This window comes from Amblyomma americanum, chromosome 1 (assembly GCF_052857255.1).
Source record: "Amblyomma americanum isolate KBUSLIRL-KWMA chromosome 1, ASM5285725v1, whole genome shotgun sequence".
NCBI classification, from domain to species: domain Eukaryota; kingdom Metazoa; phylum Arthropoda; class Arachnida; order Ixodida; family Ixodidae; genus Amblyomma; species Amblyomma americanum.
Window position 1 is genome coordinate 411,009,879 of NC_135497.1, and position 20,408 is coordinate 411,030,286.

Below are 20,408 nucleotides of genomic sequence, written 5' to 3' on the forward strand. Positions count from 1 at the left end.
TATAGTAGAAGAAAATTGTGTTCGGCCTGTGTTTGTTGTAGGCAGTGCGACCGCGAATATTTCTCTGAATTGCAGTCCTCGATCCGTCCGTGACCGCAAGAGAATAGTCATTGAGCAAGTTTACGCACTAAGACCGCAATTCAGCAGACCACTTGGTCGGCAGGTAGTGCCTGTCGCCAGCATTCCGGGCTGTCGATGTCACGTTTTCATCAACAGTTATTGATTTCGCTGCAGGTGACGTGGAAACATCGCAGAGACCGCTTCTGATTGAACTGTTTTCTTTATCACGTCAAGTCGCATTAGCGTCGTGTGACGTTGTCGTATCATGTGTTTTCTTTCTTGTAGCGCCCCAGCTTACTCCGAACTTCAGGACCCCCTGGTGTGATAAATTTCAGGCCGGCAGAGCAAGTGTTTTCTTTCTACTCCATGGACTAACTGCGTTTCGGGATCGTCTATGTTGGAGTTAGCGTATACTATTAAGAGTCAGCAGGCAAGCGCAAACAATAATGACGTGGAAGTTGTGGGCTTGGCTGTGCGCATTAGGTTAACTATGATTATGTCTGACCGCGCGTACTTAAACCTCGCTACTCTCAGCGATGTGCAAACGGATACGCAAGATTTTTTTTTTGTTCGTCAACCTTTCCGCCTTTGTGCCCACTTCTTTTGTTATGGGTCCGTTTCTTCTTTCTCCGTCGTCGGGCGGAAGACTGGCATCCCTCTGCAGAACGAGAAGATATGGGTTGCCCGCGATGCTGCCGGCTTAGGGGCGTTATTAGCGTCATATGATTGGGAAAGGGGGGATTTAGCGGACTGCCGATGGGGCTTTGTGCTCCGCCGGGCTCGCGGCGGCATCGGGTGAGGCGCCGGCGGGACGCCGCCTGGCCTCGCTAGCCACGGCGGCGCGACGGCAGCCCGCGGGTATTGCGTCTGTCGCGCCGGGCATCACGCTTGGCGCGCCCCTGCGGCTGCGGGGGCTGAGTGCAGCAGTAGGGTGTGGCGCGAGGCGAGTGGCTCTTCGGTGATCCGCCTCTTGATGCGCGCGCCCACCCACGCCGGGCACGCGGTGAGAGACGAGCGTCCTTCAGGTAGCGAGGGCTAGAGTGCCAGAGGAAGCCCTTCTTGCTTTGCTCTAAAAAGTACGTGTGGGATGAGCGAATGAGGTTTTACCGGGTGTTTCTTTTTTTTTATCAGGGGCATTGACACTTTCGCGCGCGTGGCAAGTATTCATCCACAATCTCCTTACGTGCACATTTGTATGCACAGGGTAACGCGTTTAACCAAATCCTGCAGTTGACCTTCCGCTCGTAAAAAAAAATGGAGAAACTCCGCGAGACATACCATCCTGCCATAAAGATCCTTGCTCAAATGTAGTCTTTCGAAAAACCCGCGCTTGCATGCAGGCAAGACCCCACGCGTTCCGACCAGGGCATGGCTCTTTCTTTTTGATGTTTAGTTTATGTATGTAGTTTTATTTTTCGTCTTTAGTGTCCTGTCATTCATTAAAATAGTCGTGCTGAAGAAGGCTCTTTTTATTATTCCACAGCTGCTTTCGCGCCTCGGTACATACCTATAGTGCACCGAGCGCCTTGGGCGTACAGCCACACTGGTACCTTAACCATACCAGATTCTTGGACATGGGTTCCCAAACACTCGCGATCTTTTAACAACGAAATAGGCTAGGTTGGCACACCCCTTACAAAAATTTGTATCGTGTTGCTTTAGAATTTCTTTCTAGTTTTCTCAATAGAATCTATCGTGTTGCTTTTAACTTTGTATGTAGTATGTTAAAAGAGTTCCAATAACTAATTGGCCACCGCATTCTTATAGGATCACAAAGAAGTACTGGTATAGAAATACTGTAATGAGTTTCTTTTGTAACTCTCTAAGGAGATTCAATAGAAACTCTTTCAGCTTTTGTCGATAGAGCCTATAGTGGATTTACTGAACCTCTATAACTATTATGTAACGAGTTTCGATAACTAATTGGCCACCGCATTCTTATAGAAATGCAATGAGGAACTGCTATAGAAATACTTTAATGAGTGTCTTCTGCAACTCTCTAAAGAGATCCAATAGAAGCTCTTTTAGCTTTCCTCATTAAAGCCTATAGTGCATTTACTGAACCTCTATAACTATTATGTAACGAGTTTCAATAACTAATTGGCCACCGCATCCGTATAGAAATGCAATGAGGCTTTGCTATATAAATAATTTAATGAGTGTCTTCTGCAACTCTCTAAGGAGATCCAATCGAAGCTCTTTTAGCTTTCCTCAATAGAGCCTATAGTGGCTTTACTGAACCTCTGTAAGTATTACCTAACGAGTTCCAATAACTAATTGTTCACCGCATTGTTATAGGAACACGAAAAGATAGTGCTATTGAAACACTTCATTGATCGTCTTTTGCAAATCTTTTGAGAGATTCAAAAGAACCTCCTTTATCTTTCCTTGATAGAGCCTATAGTGGATTTACTCAACCTCTAACTATTATGTAACGAGTTTCAATAACTAACTGGCCACCGCATTCCTATAGGAAGCCTAGAAGGTATTGCTCTTTTGGATTTCCTGAGTAGAGCTTACAGAGTAGTTATTGAAGCTCTATGAGTATTACGAAACGAGTTTCAATACATTTTTTACGAACATGAAGAGGTAGGTAGAAATACTTGTAGACTGAAGCCACGGGGACTTGAAAAAGTGAGTGAATGTGATATGTGCTGCAAAACATACAATGATACAAGAAGGTCCTTCATGCATTGTTTATTACCTAGTCTCATTTAATCTCCCGAGAGAGCAGGGAGGACAAGCTGCTCTTCAGGCGGATCGGGTCGGCCTTGAACTCCCGAATAGTGAAGCCTGCACAAAGAAGCACGCAAGCAGATGAATAATTTGACACAAATCTCGCACACTCTTGACACTTCATGCACATGTTATTAACTAATTTTAACACAGTGAGCTTAAACTTAGCCACTTTCGTCGAACGGAACTTAAGTTTTCAATGAAGCTTCAACCCACATTATTCACAACTACCATATAATTCTCTGCGGCAAGAAAAGAGTCCGTTGTTGACTTTTCTTAAGCTAATCCCAAACTGGAATAACACGCATAAAAAAAATTGGAAGGGATACTTGAGCTCTGCCTTAAGGGTATGATGCGATCGCAATGGGGAATGCCCATATATGTGAAATTGGGCATTCTCGACTATGCATTCATAGATCCTTGGGAGACCTCATACCACTCCTGGCGCAATGGTGCAGCGGTTAGGTCATGCGCCACTCAGACTAAAATGAACTCGTGCAGCTTGCATGATATGCTGTAGTGCAGTGTCAACTTTCACGAGTTTTTTGAAGCTATTGTAGTAATATATGAAACTCTAGAAGTAGTACTGGTTTCAACAGAATCCTTCCTTTATGCACTGTTGCGAGCTATATATCTCTGCCTTCTTGCTCTGTGTAGTTGCCGCCAAGTTCGGTGTAGTCAAAGTAAAATTTCAGCGCCATCCAACAGGACCAGGGATCCCTACAGAGCAGTCAAGTGATAGTTTCCAGGACAGGCACCACTGGAGGCAACCATGCCTCTCTCGTGGCCCAGGCAGAATTGCGCGCAATGCTGCTCCGCAGCCAGTCCATTGTTGCTGTCATGAAGGAAACATCTCCGGCTAGCGCCAGCGTTTGCCACGAAGTTCAAGTTGTCCGAGCTATACCACCAGTTAATTGTTTTTGGAAAAAGTAACCGATTACCAAGAATAGATTACCCAGAACTTGCCATTTAGAAAAAGTAATGAATTACAAACTTAAAAAGAATATCCAATTTATTACAATTAATTACTAGTTTACACTTAGTCACACCCATTTCATTCCTAGTGTATTTTAGTGCTTATATGCTGTAAGAAAACCTGATACTTCTGTCAATTCTGTTGCGCTGATCAACAGTTTCTCTCCTTTGAAGTCTATTCCATATCCATAATGCAGCTGGACTTAGGGAAGTACGCTCCTTCGTATGTTATTTAGTGCACTAGCACTAGAGCCCCACTTGGCAATTTGGCCGTTGTCTGTTTGTCCAGTGTCAACATGGGAGGTGTCAGTTCAATTAAAGATTGGTCGCAACAAGTTGCTCGGGAAGCGCAACCTGTGTCTCAAGCCCCACCAGTTGTAGCACCTGCTATCGCAGGGCAGTGGCGCATCACTTAACTGCTGGACCACTGTGCCAAGAGTGGTATGAAGACTTCAAACAGACTATGAACGAAAAGTAGAGAACAACCAATTCCGTATATTTGGACATTCCCCTTTAACGCTATCACGTCATACCCCTAAGCTTGAGTCTCATTTCATCGATCTTTGCCTGAAGCCTGCTTGACCATGAGAGCCGAACCTTGAGGAGAAACAAAAATAAATACCGAAGTGGTAGTGCACCTAATTTGCATTTTGCCTAGCTATGCTATATCGTCTCCTTCTACAAAAACAAAAAGAAAACAGACTGTGCAAAACTCCCCATAGGCCGCTGTCAAATTTTCTTGCATATGGCATGACCTGCAAGTCAGCCACTGGTGAAGCCATCATCTGTGAGCTGCCAAGAGTAGCAATAGCTAATTGGCACGCATTGTTTTGATGGGCACACTTAAAAATCAGAGCTCTGGCACTGATTCATTGCATGTCTCAGTTTTGAAAGCTGCATAAGATGAATACACAATGTGATTAATTGACTACCCACAATGCAGTGAATGCAATAAAAACTCTCTGGGCATCTGGAATACAGCAAACCCTTCAATTTCCAGTAGTTAAAAAGAGAGCTAAGGTAAACTGATACCCAAGCACACTCAAGCTCAGCAATGTGCAGTAAAATGCATGTTGCTGACTTCACATACGTGCACAGAAGTAGAGGCTATGAAAGAAAAGCAGTTCTAATAAATGTTCAAGTGGTGAATCCGGATGGTAGGAAAAAAAGTGACGTACCGATGATGGCGTTCACTCTTACAGGGTCCAAGGCCTCCCTCAAGGATGCGTCAGGGTGGGAATTCGACTTCCGCCCAAATAACGACTTTCCTCTCAACTCATCAGCTGTAAACAGCTGCCGCATCAGCCCCCTTGCGAATTTTGCAGGGGCTCCTGGGCAGCTGCTGCGCAGCTTTTCAAGGGCTGTCTCTTCTATCAGAACACCGCCCCCAATGTCGATCTGGAAATGAAACGTATAACTTAGCGCCATGAAAAGGCAATCTACAAAATGCAAGCTGATGCACACAAGTTACATTTGCTATACCAGGTGCTTCAGTACAGACTATAAAAAATTTTCGAAAGAAGGCGTTTTGGAGCAAAAATAAGACTTTCTGCTGTATAATATTACTAGTGTTTTCAGACATCGGAAAGCCTGTGAATTGTCTTAAATAATAAGTTGGCTAACCAATTTCTGATAGGCTGCTAGTAAAGCTGTACCAGCTTTTAGAATTTCGAAAACACGATTGTCTTGGCACTGTGGGTAACAAATATCATCGTGCAAAAACATGCTTTCGGAAGCATGCAGGCAAAACAACCCCTCCAGTGCATGCAACTAGCTGAAAAAGTCAAATTTCGTCCAGCCACAGCACCCAGGGTAATAGTGTTTTCATAATTCTAAAAACTGATATGGCTATTACTAACGACCAGCTAGAAATCTCTAATTGCAACTAAGTGCCTAAGTACTACTTAAAAAGATAATTATTAAAAATTAGTTAACTAGCTTACTACTTAAGAAGATTCACCGGTTTTATGGTGTCCGCCGACACTGGTATTCCGCAAAAACCGTATTTTTACCCCAAAAAGACTATGAAAATTTTTGGGTGTTCATTGAACCACCCCACATATAAGATGTGAGACATGAAAATATTAAAAATAGAATCAATAAGTGATAAAAAGCAGGCGGAAAGTATTCATGTAACATTGTGGGTGCCATTATGTACAGCACATAGGTTCAGTGCTGCAGGTGGCAATACGACAGTCGGGAATAAAATTAAGTAGCAGTCACGTACCATAGTCGAAAAGAAAGAAAGACATTTCAAAACCCATAAGGGTTTCTTGTTCATAATGATCAGGACAAGAATGGTGGAGAACACATAACTGAAGAATGTGAAACTTATGGCATAGATGTTTGGAATGGGGCCGGCATTCTTGTTGCTTGCGTCGTCTGGATGAATAGGGATTCAAGCAGAAGGCACATCGTCAGGCTCCTTTCTCTGGATAAGATACAGGCATTGCCCCAGTCAATCTGGTGGCCAGTGCCATGTGCGTGGCGCGCCAATGCATTTGTGGCATGCCTGTCATTTGTCCCATCACTTTGATGCTCCTTTATGAGTCTTGAGAACTTTCCTGTCTCACTGCTGTAAGCATGATTACAGTTCAGGCAGGGTATCTTGTAGATAACTCCTGGAAACTTCATCTGTAGTCGGTCTTGGTCAGTTCATTAGTTGATTCTGCAGCTTACTGACAGGGATGCAGGCCATGCACACAGCAGTGGCCGTCAGACTGCGCGGGGCAATTCTTCTATCTCATATAGAAAAAGGAACCTGGGGATGTGCCTTCTGATGAAATCGCTATTCATTTAGAAGGTGCAACCGACTTCAAACAAGAACGCCGGCCCCATGAAAACCATTTATGCCCCATGTTTACATCACATCATCGGTTATAAATTTGCCACTGCTCTTGTCCTGCTCACTGTGCACAAGAAAGCCACACTGGTTTCGCGATGTTTTTCCTCCTTTTCGACTATAGTCAGCGACTCCTACTTCATTTCATTGCATCGCCATGCCTAACCAGATGGATTTCAGTGTAACGCTTGACTACACAGGCATGCCAAGCTGCCTCTGCCCATGCTTTATGTAAACCAAAATGGCGGCCACTAGGACATCAGTAAATACTCCCTATTCCTCTCATCCCCACTCATCTCCCTTACAAGACTGCAGCTTTCCTAGTCAATCATTAAGATGGATGCTTGGGCGAGTTGGTAAGTCATTTTAAACAAAACAGCGCGTAGTTTGACAGGGACACGAAGGGAGACACGACACAGATCCAACCAAAAAGAAGAAAACAATACAACCATTCATAGATTCAGTCATTCATACATGCGGCACTGAACACAGGAGATAACTAGGATAATCATTTCCCCCTGCTAAAAATTCCAGTTCTTTGGAACAAGTCGATAAGGAGGGGCTGCTGACGCAGGCGTCTTTTGACCAGGTGATGTGCGCTCCTTGAATTATTTCACGTGTTAGTTGGTTACTATGCTTGCTTAAAACTTGTGTGCGAGTGAAGTCAGGGGTGCATGTTTTGCTGTCACAGTCTCTACAGTGGATGCCGAGATGCTCTTTTACAGTATTATGCACATTGTTATTGTGCTCCTTCAAGCGTTCATTGAGGCATCTCCCCGTCTGACCCACATAAAGCTTGCCACATGACAAGGGAATGGCATAAACTACACCTTCTTCGCAGCATATGAATTGATTTTCATGCTTGATGTCGCACTCTCTGGGAATGAAATCAGTGTTAACCATTTTGCACATCTTCCCAAGCTTATCCGGAGCCGAAAAAAATGACTTTTACAAGTACTCTATTTGCTATCTTTTTTAGTCTGTGGGAGAAATGATGAATGCAAGGCACAACAGTGGTTTTTTTTCTTTTTCCTTCCGCGTCATAGAATGTGCCTGCTCTCTTTTTCTGTCTTTGCCCAAATTACTGAGAATAGATTGACACTGACACTAGTGTCACGTGACTAACACATGAAATAATTTAAGCAGCGCACATCGCCTGGTCAAAAGACGCCTGCGTCAGCAGCCCCTCCTTATCGATTTGTTCCAAAGAACTTGCATTTTTAGCGGGGGGGGGGTATGATGATCCTAGTTATCTCCTGTGTTCAGAGCGGCTTGTATGAATGGTTGTTTTGTTTTCTTCTTTTTGGTTGGAACTGTATATATGCCCCGTTCCAAGCAATAAACGTCAGTTAAAAGTCAGCGCTCATCTGTGTCGTGTTCCTGTCAAACTACGCGCTGTTCTGTTTAAAAAAAAATTCCTAGTCAATATGACTCCTATGGCCCGAGCTCAAACAGATCACCATGTCAGCTAGAAGGTGATCACGCGTGCTTTCAGTTGTTACACAGTTGGCGCATACAGTAGAACCTGCGCGAAACCGTCCTATAATTGAAAATGTCACACAAGTGATGCATTTGCACATAAATGAGCCCCCTAGTTTGGCTTTTAGAAATAAATGTTCTTTTATGCGCATTATAAAAGCGCTCATTTTTTTCTGCAAGAATTACTTGGAGACGGCGCGCAGCTAGGCTTTTCAGCGTCGAAGTGGCGGCTTTAGACGAGGCATGCGAATGCTCCTGCCCCTGCGCGTTAAGTAGACATCACAATCGCGTCGAAAACTGATGATTTGGATAGCGGACCTAAATTATCTGCTCTGACCCTTTGAAGACTGTTTGTGACGTGCAGTACGGCTTTCTGTTCAGACTTCTGTCCAGCCTTCCCTAGAACGGCTGTCACTTTGCGGCAATGCATGTGCAAATTAGCAACACACAGCAGAACTGCACAGTGGCTTTCCTTGAATGGTAAGCACTGTTCATTACATCTTTTTGATTACACAGCCAAGATCTCCAATATGCATGGCATTGTTACCAAAGAACTAAGAATATCTGACACCTAGCAGTTGTTCATTATAGGAAAGAAATTATGCATAGCACTTGCAACTTCTGTAACAGACTAGTGCAACTGCATGGCATGCTGCTAACATAAACTAAAGCTAAATGTTGCTTTCAACAGCAGTCTAATTTCCATGCATTATTTCGCAATAAGATTTCACAAACACACAAAATCTGAACGGCTGCGGAGAACTGCCTGCATTAAAAAAGATTGGTAGGACATCAAAATTACTTGAAATAAGAATTAAGGCAGAATCACACGTGAAAAGCAATGAGATTTCTATGGACCATAATACAACTTCTATGGACCATAATACAATCAAACTTCATTACATGAACAGATAAAAGTTGTTAAATAGTTCAATACATCTGAAATACAAAATCTGCAAAGAACTCATGCAGGAGAAGTGCAATGCATCACTGCAAGGATGGCAACTGGGAGAGACCTTTCCCGAAGCTCTAGCACTGTCTCAAACCGTGCCAATGCCAATTAGGCTGGCTTCTTAACAAAGCATTGCCAGCGTGGGGTGGTGGCAGGCGAAACACCAGTTAGGGCGGCATCCCCGAATTACAGCAGTGTCGGGTGAAAATTGGGATGACAGAATAAAAGCTATCGCAGTGTTCGCCACTTCCATGACAGTTGACATGAAGATGAGATGGCTACTGGAAGGCTACAAACGGCCATGCCGCTAGTTGTGGGACACTACTGATGGGTTCGAGAGCCGCAAAAGGGTGCTGACCTCCAGGCTACCAACCGTTGCAGTCGCTAAGCTTCCGTGGTACTATTAAAAAGTGCAAAACAAAGCGTGAACTGTGTCGCTTGGCGCACTGGCACCCCCAGTCACTCATTTAGTAAGGCAAAGTCTGCCACCAGTCATCGAAGCGGGCATAGCTAGGTGCTTAACAGTTCAATACATAAGTTAATATGGCAAACTGGATTCAATATATGAAGCAAGAATTGCCTGTGTTTGTTCAAAATATCTAGGAATAGTTCAATATAGCCAACAATACGTAATATCTGTGTTAGTTATATTGAAGTTTGACTGCAGTGGTTCGAATGACGCTTTGAAACTACACTTAGTGCATGTAGCCTACAGCCACCAGTGCAAGGTGGCTCTCTCCTGGAACACATACCCACTAGCTTCGCTGCCAAAGGTTGCATTAATGTACATTGCAAGTCATTTTAATATGAGGCAAATCTGTTCTTGGGAAATTGGTTACAAGATTAGCCTATTCATGATAAGGGGCCGTTAGCTTCAGAGCACCTTCCACAGTGGCACTGATGTGAAGCATGCAAGGCATGCCAGGAAAAAAGACCCCAAGCGAGCGGCATGCTAGCAGACCACCACTGCCTGATGCACCGATAGCAAGCATGTTGCTGCAGGAGACACTTCTGCCAGCATGGGTGCAAATTACCCTGGCCTTCGCGTCAGATGTAAACATTATGTTCACATTTTTATCTTTCGCAAGGCCAACACATATCACAGAAGATAAGTTCAAAAGCACAAAGATATTGCTGCATGGTGGCAAAGACTCCACCTAATAGCATTTCTAGGTGAAGACTAAATGAAATGATATATTGTCTGTTTGGGCATACCACATGTTGCATGCAGCTGTTAAGTTCGGTATCATCCTATGAATAATGCCGCGCGAGGAAAACCATACACAAGTGGAAAGAAATAGCTCTTTCCAGAGTTTTTTTTTAAATTATTGCCTGTTAAGTTCAGGAAAGCAGCCCTTACACAAGTGTGCATGTTAAAAACCTGTTCCTATCCAGAAGATGTCAAAACTTGTAATGGAAAGGCCTTACCTGGGGGCACGGCCGCACTGCACTGATGGCATCAATGCTCTTCATGTCATCAAGCATTTTTTTTAGCTTTTTCAGAACCTTTTGAGACTCTGAAAGAGCAGTTTACCAAATTATAAAAAAAACTGTAGTGACAGCATAACACTACATTCTGCCAGCTGTTTTATACAGTATAACAATTTTGTTTGCCTACTATGGTGCCCTACAACAAAACGACATGAATCAGCTACATGGTTATAATTTTTTAGTGTGCCTGCTAAAAGAGCAGATTTGTAACTCTCTCTCTAATACTAGCAGCTGTACATTAGACAGTTACATGCAAGTTAACAGTAAGAAAACAGCCATTTCACAGCATACAAAACTAAGAATAAGCTTCAACAAAGCAGCACACCAAGCAAAACAGATGACGCTTCAAAAGTAGGTATATTGGAGATAAGCTATCAAGCCCATTATACAACCAGGTCAAACTCAAGCTACACTAATAAAGGTTATAACAGCCCTTAACAGCACCGTGATGATCTGACATACCATGGGCAGCCTCCAGATCTTCGTTTCGCCTTTTTACGACATCCAACTCCCTGCGCATGTTCTCACATTGAGAACAAAACTGCAAATGAAAAAAAATTGGACGACACTTAGGTTCCACCTTAAGGGTATGGCACGATAGCATTAACGGCTGCCTCCAATGGCCTAAGGTCCTATCTGCAGGCACTGACACTTTTGGACATGGCACAAAAGGCCTCCCTTCAACCAAGTTGAACAAACATGCCTCAGTGGCCTAAGGGTAAAGTGTCCGACTCTGGATACAAGGGTCTGTTTCCCGTCACCTTAATTTTATGTTGAGTGCAATTAATGACTCATATGTGTCATAATGGCACTTAAGTCATGTTGCGACCTTATATTCACAATTTATGCAATGTTTTCATCTCTTAAAATCTGTCGCTCCACATGACACCACAACTACCTTTTCAAGCAATCCGCATTTTCTCGGATGCCGCCGGGTTCCTTGCTGCATGAGAGCCTTAACGCTGACACGTTAATGTGTAATCAAGAAAGCAAGCAGTGCACCTGTAGCTACACATGCGTGAAAGGCAAGACAGATTCCTGTATCTTTTATATCTTTTGCATTTTCTTTCGCTCGATTTCCAGAGGCTATTATAAACTTTATCATTCATCATTTATTCACCCTTAAAGTCCTTCAGGTTGGGGCTTTACATAAGGGCGAGGGAGATCTAAAATATTACAATAAAGATATCAAAAAAGTAATGGTGGGCTGGTGTCCTTATTGGCAAATGGAGGCTGTTAGCTTAGGCAATTGGCTTTTTGTAATTTATTGTTGTGGACACCACATGTATTGCACTGTGCGCAAAATGGCATCTTGCAAGATATATTAATGAGGCAATTAAATCACACATAGTCGGTACTATGTAGAGGTGAAAAAAATTCAAACGGCACTTAAGGCTGCTAATGTGCAGCAGTAGAAAATGAAACGCACTGAAAAATGAAACGAATGCGCCTCTGAACGCAAATTCGCAAACGCTGAATCCACAGAGGTCTGAGTGAAACATACCGGCACTCAATTCGAATACCTGTTGCGAGCTGGCCTCCAACTTAACAAAAACACATGTTATCGGTGGTATGCACTGGCGTGCAGCCGTGCAGGTATAACATCGGCACTTCAGTTATCACAGACTAGAGGGCTAGTCAGAAAGATGAGGTGTACTGCCTGTCATGCCGGCAATGATATGAAGAGAACACACCGAATATCACGACAATGCCATGCATCCTGCCAGGGTGCCTCAGTGGTTAAGGCGCTCAGATGCCAAGCCTGAGGACCTGGGTTCATGGAAACTGATTGAAGAGCACAAACAGGACGCAAGAGAACAACATAGACACAAGCGCTGACTAGGAACCAAATGATTTACTGCGGGAGGGAAGGCTGCAATATAAGCAAGCTAAACAAAAAGCATCAAATATCAAACGCAATAAATCATTTGGTTGCCAGTCAGTGCTTGTGTATGTGTTTATCTCTTATGCCCTGCCTGTTAGCACTGTTCAGCCGATTACCATCAACATGCAACAACCAGCCCGATTAAGCCTTCTCTTGAACCCGGGTTCAATCCTATCCACAGAGGCTGCATTTCGATGGAGGTGAAACACAAGGCGCCCGCGTACTGAGCGATATCACTGCACGTTAAAGAACCCCATTAAGTCAAACTTAAGCCGGAGCTCTCCACTACGGCGTTCCTCAATGCCCATGTCCCTCTGGAATGATTGAAACTCCATATACCATATCAACCATTCATACCACGACCGTCCCATGCACTGCCTGCAAATGTGCACGCATGGGCACTTCTCAATGAAATCACGTGCGCATTCGGTATGCATCGCGTGCACAGTCCAGATAAAGCAGCACTGAATATTTCAACGCAAGTACCACTTTTTACGTCCTTCGCAAAACAGCGCCATAAAAACAATGCGGCGCAACTAAGTGCCTCAATAGCCCAAACTTTCTCAACGCTCTACTCGATACGATGACAGCCATCGGCACAATTCCTAAATTCTGGGCAGTGCACCATGCCACTAACCTCTTCATTAGGGCTGCATTCAAGCGACTCGGTCATGACGTCGCCTTCGTCCCTTAACCCAGCTGAAGCCAGGCGCGCGCGCTTCGTCTCCAGTACGCGCGCTTTGCCTGGAACAAATAGAACAGTAAATACTGACAAGAAGCAGAATAATTCAAAAACTGCTAACATGAGGAAATTCGTCACCACTTACCAATATCCAGGACCTCTGCGGGAGCAGGTGGTTCACTGTCCTTCCACGTGAACAATTCTATTGTGCCGCGCACATCATCGATGGCGCCGGGCTCCGTCAGCAGGCGGAAGCCGACGGCCGTATTGACCATAGCACGTATCGGATATACGTCCCACTTCTCTTCTTGTGTCCACTTGATCAGAATATGGTCCATGGCAAACTTCTAAAGAGGCTAAGACAGAGACGCACACGCCTAAATCTGACGTGACGAGCACCATGCACGCGCTTTTTGTCAAATTATCTGGCTTGTATTGGCTAGTGGCTACACAAGGCGACAAAGCCACTGGCAAGGCCGATGGTGAAATGTAGCCTCTGTGAAAAAAATATTTTAAGTTGACCTATATTTCATAAATTATTCTTTACTATTCAAACAAAAAAACTGAGTTTTTAAAAGTAACTAACGTTTGATGTTTATTTGCTTTTTACAATATTTTTTGCTCTTTCTGCTCACTTTCGGTTTCGATTATCAATTTTTGCCATGACCGCTACCTTTAGATGTTCAATTTTTTACACAGGCTTTACAAGCACCAGTCATGTTGCTGACTACAGTATACTAAGTTTATTTGTAGCAAGGAAAATGCTGCCGAAATTAAGCAATTCTCGGTTAAGGTGCCGAAATATCTTCCCGTGAGGTGCACAACAAAAAGAGAAGTACTGCGAGTCTTTCCTCGTTCTTTAAAAATCACGAGTGCGTACCTTGCGTACTCTGAATGCTCTTATCGAGGCAATCGGTACTCATAGTGCGCGGGAAAGCAAATACCGTAAGTTACAGTATGCAGTCCCCGCATCCGGTATGTTTTGCATGAAAACCTGTTGAGTCTATCGTTTTATGCCCTTATGCGGAGTATGAGTGTCCCCTCCAGTTTTAGTGCGCTAAAACAAGGCCCCAAATAAGCACAACGTACACTAAGCGCGCCTATATTTCATTTCGCCTAACCATTGCTAAATCGTCAGTAATTTTTTTTATGGTTCTTCCGCTTCCGGTACGTTACCTACAGGGTCCAAGTGTGCAAACAGCGCATAAGAATATATGTGCAGCAACGGCGCAAGTATCACCAAAAATCTTGTCTTAGAATAAGCATTGGGAATCTCATGCCATATTCGGGGTCCAAGAAAAATCATGCTGCTCAGTCTGCGCCTGTTGACAGCCTCAAAGCGGAAATGTTCAGCTCTTAAGCATCCCAGTCAATATTTCTTTGATCTATTTTTATTTATTCATTTTGGTTGGCACAAACCCACAAACACCGCTAGATCTTGCTCGGAGTTTACCCATCGGAATTAATAGTGCTTTCGCAATAAAAACTACGTGAACGTGACGTACGTGATATATTGGTTCCCCATGCAAGCAGCCAGCATATGTTTTCCCCTTAGCCTTTAGTGAAATGTTACGCAAGCGGAGGTGAAAATGCGGTCACTGATCACGCCATCATTGTGTTCCACGGTATTATAAAAGCAAGTCCGGAACCAAGGTTCCGGACATGATTTTAATACTATGGAACACCTGCGCGTCGATCGGTCTGTTTGATCACGCTAAGATGTAAACCTTTTTACGCCATATGTGAAAAGTTTTTAAAGTATGACAGACAGGTCACAAAATGTGCCGTTAATTAAATATTTATTCATATAGTGCACGGCGCAACAATCTATTGGCGCAGTATATACCGCAAAGGCTTCATATAGTCGTGCCAGTTGGAGGGTCCAAAGGGCAAATATGTCATAGTCTTATACGAAACATGCTGTGAATCCTCCAGCTGGCAATCTCATGCATGAGGTTGCTTAATTTTAGAGTAAACCATTAAAACGACTACATTTTCACCTTTGTCCGAGAAAATGGCTATCTCAAACTGGGGCCCGATTACTGCAGCGTGGAGGCAGAAGAGAGTCGAAAAAAAAAATAGCTGCGAAAAGATTGAAATAGGTGCTCCGCGGCAACCACGTCCGCCCTTAAGTACATGTGCGTATGGAATTCCTTGTTGCTGAAGACGAACTTTCCTGCACCGGGAGGTTTTTGGACATTCAGCGATACGTTGGCGCACTTTGGAAACGGGACGTTTGTACGCCTCATGATTAGAGCGATCAAGCAACCCGCGTGAATTCTGAAACGTGTGTGCTTGCTAACAATGTCTGACGCGGTCCAACACTTAAAGCCACCACAGCAAAACGTGCATACGAAGGAACTGACCCCGGAACTAAGGAAAGGATAAGGGCTTGTTTTCGTTTTAATTTGTGGTGTTCATCAATGAGAAATTACTACTGTAATCAGTTTATTCCTGAAAGATAACTGATTAGAAAGCAACGATTTTTGACAACCCACTAGCAGTCGCGATTGATTTTGTTCGCACCTGTCAGTGCGGCATAATTAAAGCAGAGCTGGGCTAGAGCAAGCTTATGGCATACAGAGCATAACTATAGCACCTAACAGCAAGAACAGGCCTAGAAACAGACCACAAACGCTATAGTGTTTGTGGTGTCTTTTTTCGGTCTCAGTTCTTGTTGCTATACGCTCTAGTTGTTATGCCCGCTGTGATTCAGCGGTTAGTGCATTCGTGTATTGATCTCGATCAGTATCGAACCCTGGCCTAGGCGCGCGCCCGCTCTTGATTCCATGGAGGGAAAACACAAAATGACGGCGGCGGTCTCCTGTACGCCATCGGTGTACATACACCCCCTGTCAAAAGTACACAGCGCAAGGAGTTTGCTTGCGAAGCCTCCAGCGTGCCTCGTAATGCATCCTCAGCGACCGCAATCACTCTAAAGAGGAATGAATGGCTTTGCGTCCTCAATCCTCCCAAGGTATGGAGTGCTCGATATGCTAGGCAGCCACGCTAAACAGCTTAGAAACAAACCCATTGGGCTGTATACACTTTTGAAGGGGGCTGCACGTTAAACAATACCAGGTGGTCGTAATTAATCCGATTCCCCCGTAAGGCGTTTTTCGCAGCTCACGTGCCGCTTTGGCACGTTAAACCCTACATACCGCCTAACCAATTCTCACTGTATTTGTGCAACAAGAGCATGCAGAGACTACGTATACATGAAATTGACGAAATTGAACTTTTTTGTGTTGTTAATAATGGGCATTTTTCCTGCGATGCCCTGCAGATGCGCATAACTACCTCGTTCGCAAATTAGAAGAGCGTATACCATCTTAAATTGCGACCGAGTTCGCTGCGCCTGTATTCTTCTGCGAACGACATTTTCTAAGCCAGACGCGACATACTGCAGAACAATATAAGTATGTGCAGTGCTAGCCTCTCCTAAGCGCACGTAGGCAAGTAGGCCACGCACACACCGACCTCGAGCGAGAACACGCGGCAGCCTCCTTTAGCCCAGGGGAGGCTCACCGCCGAAGCGATGTACTGCGCGACAGGCGTGTCCACAGGTTGGACAGATCGCACACATGGCTAGAAGAAGCTAGCACTGTTTTTAACAAATCTTTAAAATCCAAAGAGTATTGTGAAAGGGTTCATAATAGCGACACCCCGTCGCATTCCTTTTCCAGAGGGCAAATCTGTAGTTGCGACTGGCGGCCTAAGGCTCGATACTGTTTAAAGGTCCATTCACTCAAGCTGTGCTGTGGAATGTGGATGTCAATCGCAGTACGTTCACTGTGTGTGCAGCGTGCTGCGCCCGGATTGTCGGTGACGTGTACATTGAGAGTTCAATTTGTACATATATACACGCATGCAGCTCGAGTTAAAACGAATGGAATGTGCATCCTCGGCATTTCATTTTTGCCTGCATTAAAATATCTACAAGACTGCAATTTCATGCATGTATGCAAACCCACTGTCAATCAACTACAACAGCAAATGATCAAATCAGAAGTTAATTGTCAGCACTGCACTCAAACTCAAGGACGCTTGAAAACCACCGCGTGTTCTCATTTTAAGTCGATGCGTGCGGGGACCACGGCCGCGTAAAAAATTCTAGCACTGCATCGAACTGTTGCCCTGCAGTCCGATGCGTCAACTGTTGAAAAAAATGCCGTTCTTAGAGGAACACCAGTTCGTGCAGGGCATACCCGCCGCAAACACGCCAGGAATGTGTGCCCTGGAAAAAGGCACGAACAAAGAGAGGAATTTAGGAGAAAGATGACTGACACCAATCAAGTTATTTTTTGGAAAAAAAAACACGTTTCTTCATCGTGTGACTATGGGCGAGGCACAGCTTGGCTTTTTAAGCCCTCGTGTGGAACGCTTCCGGGTCAGTGGCCGCAAATCATGAATGTAAGAAGAGGGAAGTGTCCCCACGGAGGGATCAACATTCTTCCGTGTCTGTTGGATGTACCATGAAGGGGGGGGGGGGGGGCATTGAAGCAGCTAACATGCCAGCTGCATCCGCTAGCACAAAGATCATTTGACTGGCCAACGACAAAGCGCAGGAATAAATCACAAATATTTTTTTTATGGGGGGAGTCGCATTCCGATTTCAAGCATCGCAGTCACGAAAGTGCAAAGGGAAAGTGCAAAAACATGGAGGAAGAGAGCAGAGGACGAGTCACACCTCTCCTCGACACCTGCTGTTCCTGTCGGAAAGTTAATTCGAAACGCATGCTGTCGCATACACGTACACGCGCTATTGGAGGCATAGCAACTGGACAGCTCAAGATATTCTCTGCCTATGGCATCAGTATTACACATGTATGGAGCGCGTTAAGGGAGTCAATAAAATTCATACGCAAAAGGGCTGATTATGACTCGTAATTAATGCATTTATTACACTGTCTATAACATGCGTATCGTAGTCGTAGAAGTGAGTCTACATAGCGAAGGCATGAAGGCCTATAACATATTATGCACGACATAAGCTCTATAGATTTTGACTAGGCATGAAGTCTTACTGAGCTATTTTTATAGAGCCCCTTTTGACTTCGAAGTGAGCCAGTTCGTATAACGAAGTCACAAAACGAGCTCTATAAAATCTGGGACATTATGAAGTCTTACGGGGCCAGTTGTATAGAATCTGTTTTGACTGCAAATAGAGCGAGTTTTTATAGGAAATGCACGACATAAGCTGTATAGATTTTGACTAAGTATGAAGTCTTGCTGAGCTATTTCTATAGAGCCCCTTTTGACTTCGAACTGAGCGAATTCGTATAGCGAGGTCACAAAACAAGCTCTATAAAATCTGGCACATTAGGAAGTCTTACTGGGCCAGTTCGATAGAATCTGTTTTGATTGCAAATGGAGCGAGTTTTTATAGAGAATACACGAAACAAGCTCTGTAATTTTCTGACTCATTATGATGTCTTACTGAGCTATGTCTATAGAGCCCCTTTTGACTTCGAACTGAGCGAATTCGTATAGCGAGGTCACAAAACAAGCTCTATAAAATCTGGCACATTAGGAAGTCTTACTGGGCCAGGCGATAGAATCTGTTTGATTGCAAATGGAGCGAGTTTTTATAGAGAATACACGAAACAAGCTCTGTAATTTCTTACTCATTATGATGTCTTACTGAGCTATGTCTATAGAGGCTCTTTTGACTTCGAAAGGAGCGACTTCTTATAGTGAAGGCACAAAACAAGTTCTATAAGGTTGACTCATTATAAAGTCTTATTGAGCCAATTTAATAGAATCTTTATGGACTGTGAACACAGCTGAACTTTATAGTTAGGTCTCATTACAGAATACATAGACTGCTTAATGAGCTGGCTCAATAGACAGCGAGTCCCTATAGAGATCCTTTAGAATCATTACGCTCTCTATACATGTTCAAAAGAAACTCGAAGTCCATTTTTGTAAGGGACTCGCTTTCCGGTGCGCCGCTGAGCCGGTGAAGCGCAGACTTTCCTCGTGTACTTCGTTTACTGATGCGGCACCTGGGCGGCTCTCTCGCGAGTTGTCGTGTTTATCCGTGTTGTCGTCATGCATCGCCGTAGGACGAAGACGACTGCACCGCGATTCGTGCCGCGTCTCTCCGAAAGGAGGGGGAGGATGTATAACTTTGTACTACCGAGTTTTAGCACCGCTGTACGGTAAACACGCTAACTACGGTAACTGCTACCGTACGGCAAATGTGGCTAGGCAAGCCTACCGTATTTGCCGCACTGCTAACCGGCTAGGCTAAAACGGTCTATTAGCGGCGTTTACATGAGCCCCGGTGACGGGGCCGGGTTTAGTCGGTCTCACTGGTTCAAACTGGCTTATGTAAAGGCCGTTGAGTCGGGCTGGGTTAGTTTGAAGGGTCGGTTCCAGTGAGCGCGACTGCGAGTTGGGCAGTTGACTCACTGAACTCCACCGACGAAGTTCATGTAAAAGCTGTCGAGTCATGGGTCGTCTCACTGAATCCCACCGACGAAGTGCATGTAAAAGCTGTCGAGTCATGGAGTCGTGTAAGCGGGAAAGGAGAAGTGGGAACCTGTTTTGCTCTGGGCTCACTGAACCGCACCGATGAAGTGCATGTAAAAGCTGTCGAGTCGTGGAGTCGTGTAAGCGGGAAAGGAGAAGAGGAAACCTGTTTTGCTCTGGGCTCACTGAACCGCACCGATGAAGTGCATGTAAAAGCTGTCGAGTCGTGGAGTCGTGTAAGCGGGATAGGAGAAGTGGAAACCTGTTTTGCTCTGGGCTCACTGAACCGCACCGACGAAGTGCATGTAAAAGCTGTCGAGTCGTGGAGTCGTGTAAGCGGGAAAGGAGAAGTGGAAACCTGTTTTGCTCTGGGCTCACTGAACCGCACCGATGAAGTGCATGTAAAAGCTGTCGAGTCGTGGAGTCGTGTAAGCGGGAAAGGAGAAGTGGAAACCTGTTTTGCTCTGGGCTCACTGAACCGCACCGATGAAGTGCATGTAAAAGCTGTCGAGTCGTGGAGTCGTGTAAGCGGGAAAGGAGAAGTGGAAACCTGTTTTGCTCTGGGCTCACTGAACCGCACCGATGAAGTGCATGTAAAAGCTGTCGAGTCGTTGAGTCGTGTAAGCGGGAAAGGAGAAGTGGAAACCTGTTTTGCTCTGGGCTCACTGAACCGCACCGATGAAGTGCATGTAAAAGCTGTCGAGTCGTGGAGTCGTGTAAGCGGGAAAGGAGAGTGGAAACCTGTTTTGCTCTGGGCTCACTGAACCGCACCGACGAAGTGCATGTAAAAGCTGTCGAGTCGTGGAGTCGTGTAAGCGGGAAAGGAGAA

General features: G+C 44.7%; 2 protein-coding genes across 6 annotated transcripts in view; one reads left to right on the forward strand and one right to left on the reverse strand.

Moving 5' to 3' along the window:
* LOC144115808 (phosphatidylcholine:ceramide cholinephosphotransferase 2-like) overlaps positions 1-20,408 on the forward strand; it is a 290,170-nt gene that overhangs the window by 147,419 nt on the left and 122,343 nt on the right. The gene's annotated exons all lie outside the window — the stretch shown is intronic.
* On the reverse strand, positions 2,698-13,699 carry LOC144102946 (uncharacterized). Its single transcript, XM_077635971.1, has 6 exons — positions 13,248-13,699; positions 13,058-13,164; positions 10,998-11,076; positions 10,473-10,561; positions 4,950-5,169; positions 2,698-2,853 (listed from the first exon to the last, which is right to left on the reverse strand). The coding sequence occupies exons 1-6, from the start codon at positions 13,438-13,440 to the stop codon at positions 2,771-2,773; spliced, it is 771 nt and encodes a 256-aa protein (XP_077492097.1). The 5' UTR covers positions 13,441-13,699; the 3' UTR covers positions 2,698-2,770.

Bases quoted from the DNA above. Each gene is read 5' to 3' on its own strand.
- LOC144102946 (XM_077635971.1), bottom strand. From the start codon at position 13,440: ATGGACCATATTCTGATCAAGTGGACACAAGAAGAGAAGTGGGACGTA. The intron at 10,562-10,997 runs GTATGTCAGATC...CTGCTCTTTCAG, and splicing joins AGATCTGGAGGCTGCCCATG to AGTCTCAAAAGGTTCTGAAA. The intron at 2,854-4,949 runs GTACGTCACTTT...TTCTTTGTGCAG, and splicing joins AAGAGTGAACGCCATCATCG to GCTTCACTATTCGGGAGTTC.